This window comes from Phoenix dactylifera, chromosome 1, assembly GCF_051530095.1.
Source record: "Phoenix dactylifera cultivar Ajwa chromosome 1, Ajwa_hap1_PhDact_Kaust_v1.1, whole genome shotgun sequence".
Taxonomy (NCBI): Eukaryota; Viridiplantae; Streptophyta; class Magnoliopsida; order Arecales; family Arecaceae; genus Phoenix; species Phoenix dactylifera.
Window position 1 is genome coordinate 47,784,511 of NC_143190.1, and position 4,359 is coordinate 47,788,869.

The window sequence follows — 4,359 nt, forward strand, 5'->3', positions numbered from 1 at the left end:
AATTCAATTTATATGAATACCTTCTTAAAATTTAACTTTATTTCTGTACCCTTATAAAACATTATTTTTACACAAATGTCTCTAATATAATGGTTCTTCTAACACCGTTAATAAAAACTATATTTATTTTAATTAAAAATAAAATAAAATTTTAAAATTACATTTTTGTTCCTCATTGCAATCACTTTATAAATGTTTTTTTTTTAGCATATCACTTTATAGTAAAGACTTTATAATTGAAACCATTAATTTTTTAACGGTGTTAGATGGTGTAGGTACATATCCAAAAAAAAAAAAAAAAAAGTAGAATAGCAAAATAAATGTTTTATGAAAGTATTTATGCAAATATTAATTTTGAAAGTGTATTCATGCAAAATTCGATATTTAGATCTCTAGGAGGATATTCATGTAAGAAATCTAAATATTTATTGAACCCATAACAACTTATTTTGGTAATTATGCAATCAATCAATCTCTCGTGAATGACAACAAATACCATGAGTTGCACTGATTCTCTCTTGCTACATGGTAAGACATCCATACATTGATATGGGAGCCGGATAATATTACTTTTTCTTTAGAAATAGGCGGAGATAATCTCAAGAACCAACCAATTCAAAACATCATTTTCTACTGACAAGTTCAAAGCTCGGCCCCAGAATAATTTTTTGATTTTTCCAAAGTTCGGTTGGATCTACGCAGACCTTACCAACGAGCTGGCCGAGTAACCTGCAATATAATAGCCCCAGATGGACCTCGGGCTCGAACCGGCCATCTATGTCCAGCCCCCAACACTATAATTAATAGATATAATTAACAACGAAGTACGTGTCACTTGCAGAATGATTAACAGAATAGGATATGTATATATATATATATGTATACATATATATATATATGTGTATACATATATATATATATATATATATGTGTATACACATATATATATATGTGTATACACATATATATATATGTGTATACACATATATATATATGTGTATACACATATATATATATGTGTATACACATATATATATATATGTGTATACATATATATATATATGTGTATACATATATATATATACATATATATATATGTGTATACATATATATATATATATATGTGTATACATATATATATATATATATATATATATATATATATATATATATATATATATATATATATATATATATATCCTGTTAAGGACTCGGTAGGAATTCTTCTGAAATAAGACAACAGGGAATCTTTGCGAGGGTCCGTTCCAGCTGCATCGATAAGAATTATAAACGAAGCACACAATGCGCAAGAATTCCCCATGTAAGTCCTTGTGGTCTTCACTCCATTCACAGAGAGAATAAGAAAGAGATCACATAGGCTTCGAGAGGGCAATGGAGGTTTGGAAGAAAGACTTCAAGGTGGGGGAGTGCAAGGGCCAGAAGACCGTAGATGGGGAGCAAATACCTCTAGTGCTGCACCCACCCCAAGCCGACCGAGGAGACTTGGGCTCGCTCGTGGCGGCCCTCAAGGCCGACAAGGAGTGGTTCGAGGAGATGCTGATAAAGAACAGTGCCATCCTCCTGAGGGGCTTCGACGTGCGCAACGCCGAGGACTTCAACGAGGTCGTGGAGGCGTTCGGGCGGGACGACATCAGGTACGTAGGGCCTGCTCCGCGGACCCATGTACACAAGCGGGTGTGGACTGCCAACGAGGGACCGCTCTCGGAGTTCATATACTACCACCACGAGATGGTTCTGGTAAGTTGATCGAACGGCATGCTGTAGTTTTGAAACCAAAGGAGCTTGGAAGCTCCAAAACCTTGCCCAAGGAAACCATTTGAGAGGGGTGAATCCATTGAGAAACACACGTAAGGCGAAATTTGCCTACGGTTTCCCTTACATCATGTTATCGCTTATTTGTGCCTCCTATGTCGTTCTCTCTCTTGCCTCATGTGTTTGTTATTGATATGGACTGTAGATCAAGGAATGCCCCAACCAGGTAATACTCTTCTGCGAGGTGCCACCGCCGGAGGGTGGTCAGACACCCTTCGTGCCAAGCTTTCGAGTCGCAGAACGAATGATAGAAGAATTCCCCGAGAACGTTAAGGAAATGGAGGAGAAGGGATTGAGGTACACATTTACTGCCCTTAGTAAGGACGACACGTCTTCCATGAGGGGAAGGGGATGGGAGGATGCCTTCGGCACATCTGATCGGATCGAAGCTGAGAAAAGGTATAATCGACTGAATATTTAACGGATTGTCTGAGTTCTACGTACTTTTCCATCGATCCATTTAGTGCCCAATTACCTTACTCGACACTTCGGAGAGAAAAGTCTAGTAGTTGGAAAAATGCAAGCTCTTTTGAGCCATCTACTTGTGAAGCATGTCAAGCCTTCCAGTCTCCAACCACGAATCCCGCATTCCAAATGAATCTCAGCAATTAATCCCTGCATCCATCCATAACTTTGTTGATCTATTTCGTACAATTTTGATTGATGGAAGCATAAGCTTCTATATAAACTATTCCTTTCTTCATAGCTTGTGCATCGCATGGCGGCACAATTGTCTCACTTGATTGTAGGGCCAAGGCGCTGGGGATGGACATGGAATGGCTTCCTAATGGCGGAGTGAAGACCGTATTGGGCCCTCGCCCACTGACCCGTGTGTTCCCAGGGAGAAGAGGGAGAAGGATGTGGTTCAACACCGTCGTGGGTATGCATGGGAAAGAGCTCAGCTCAGCCACGATGGCCGACGGATCAGAGATACCAGCAGATGTTGTGAAGAGGTGCGAGGAGATCATCGAGGAGGAGAGCATCCAATTCAAGTGGGAGAAGGGTGACATACTCTTCTTGGACAACTTAGCCTTGCTTCATGGGAGGAGGCCCTCTTTGCCACCTAGGAGGGTCCTCGTTGCAACCTGCAAGTGATCAAGAACAGAAGGCATGTGTTGTTGTTACGTTAATTCTGAATAATTTGGTAGACCCTCCCAAAAATAAAAATAAGAAGGATGCGTTAAGGTTGTGATCTTTCCCTATTTTTCTTTTTGTTTCTAGTAAGCAAAAGTGTAAGGTTTTTACATGGAACAAGTGTAAGGTTTGCTTCGTAAATGATAATGAATAATGAGGGAAATATTTATGAAGAAGGGGTCTGACGCTTGCACGTTATATCAAAGGCAAATCACATAGCCATTTGGCTGATTAACCCAAATAAAGGACTCGCCAGTTGTTTGATGGAAATTACAAATTAATAAAACTTTAGAAATAAACAAAATAATAAAACTTTTAAATTCTCCATAAGCTTCGTTATAACTTTTCTTCACAGCTATGTTACCCCTATACTATGTTACCCCTATGCATGTTCCAACATTGCAGCCGATAGTTTCTTAATCCACTACCTCTCAGTAGGGTTACAATTCTATTTAGGGCTTATTTGGATTTTGCTACACAATTGGGCTGAAAATCCTATAAAATTCGTTGATTGAGCCAACAAAACCAATAAGATCACAGACTACATATTGGATTAGGTCTATATTCATAAAATACCCAGAAAATCTTTTTTTCTTCTAATAGAATTCGAACCGGCCCATTCCAAAGCTATTCCTAGATATTTTACCTACAGCTTATAATCTTGCTGATTGTACTTTGTTCAGTTGACCTAAAAAAATCACGTAGGATTCGTAGATTGGGCCATCCATTTGGCCAACCCAAATTTTGTTAAAAAAAAAAAAAAAAAAACATTCTTTCCGATAGCCCACAATCTAGAATCTGACCTAAAAATTTAAACAAATTCTTAGAAAATGCAAGTTAGATGAACCAAAAAGCCCAATTCATATAGAATTTTCAGCCCAAACAGACCTTAGCCTATAAAAAGTCTAAAACAGCCATGAAGACTAATCAAATTCACATGTAGTAATACACGAATTCATTTAAAATATGTTTTGCCGCAATCTCAAGATCCAAAAATTATTAGATCAACAGCTTATGTAATCCTTCCTACCTCTCCACATTCAACCAATCCCTTAGCGGGATCGATCGATGGCTTTGTATCATACAACCATGCAAACAGCATCGCACAAACCTGGTAGTCACGCATCCAGACAATACCCATCCCCACTCTCAACACCCTCTCATAGCAGATCACAAAACCAGACAGAAACAGCTGAAATTAAAATGCAAAAGAAAATGCATGCGAGGGGTGTCTAATTCAGATAAAATTAGCCAATATCAAAGTACTCAAGTCTAAATGGATTTCCTCTCGAAGAAAATACCAAAACATGGTCAAATACCCCGGTCCTGGAAGAAGATATTGGCCTGTTGGCCTTTCCAACAAAAACCACAACAATCAATAGAAGAAGAAAA

At 38.2% G+C, this 4,359-nt stretch overlaps 1 protein-coding gene across 1 annotated transcript; it reads left to right on the plus strand.

The window, feature by feature from the left end:
* The first annotated feature begins 1,356 nt into the window (after nt 1–1,356).
* Nucleotides 1,357–3,013, plus strand: LOC103698826 (clavaminate synthase-like protein At3g21360). The gene is made up of 3 exons (XM_008780877.5): nt 1,357–1,758; nt 1,979–2,232; nt 2,583–3,013. The coding sequence occupies exons 1-3, from the start codon at nt 1,393–1,395 to the stop codon at nt 2,926–2,928; spliced, it is 966 nt and encodes a 321-aa protein (XP_008779099.3). The 5' UTR covers nt 1,357–1,392; the 3' UTR covers nt 2,929–3,013.
* Nucleotides 3,014–4,359: the final 1,346 nt, after the last annotated feature.

What these genes read in the sequence shown, in the direction of transcription:
- LOC103698826 (XM_008780877.5), top strand. Translation starts at nt 1,393, where the DNA reads ATGGAGGTTTGGAAGAAAGACTTCAAGGTGGGGGAGTGCAAGGGCCAG. An exon ending in ACCACCACGAGATGGTTCTG is followed by an intron (nt 1,759 to 1,978) that starts GTAAGTTGATCG and finishes TATGGACTGTAG; the next exon opens with ATCAAGGAATGCCCCAACCA. An exon ending in CGGATCGAAGCTGAGAAAAG is followed by an intron (nt 2,233 to 2,582) that starts GTATAATCGACT and finishes ACTTGATTGTAG; the next exon opens with GGCCAAGGCGCTGGGGATGG.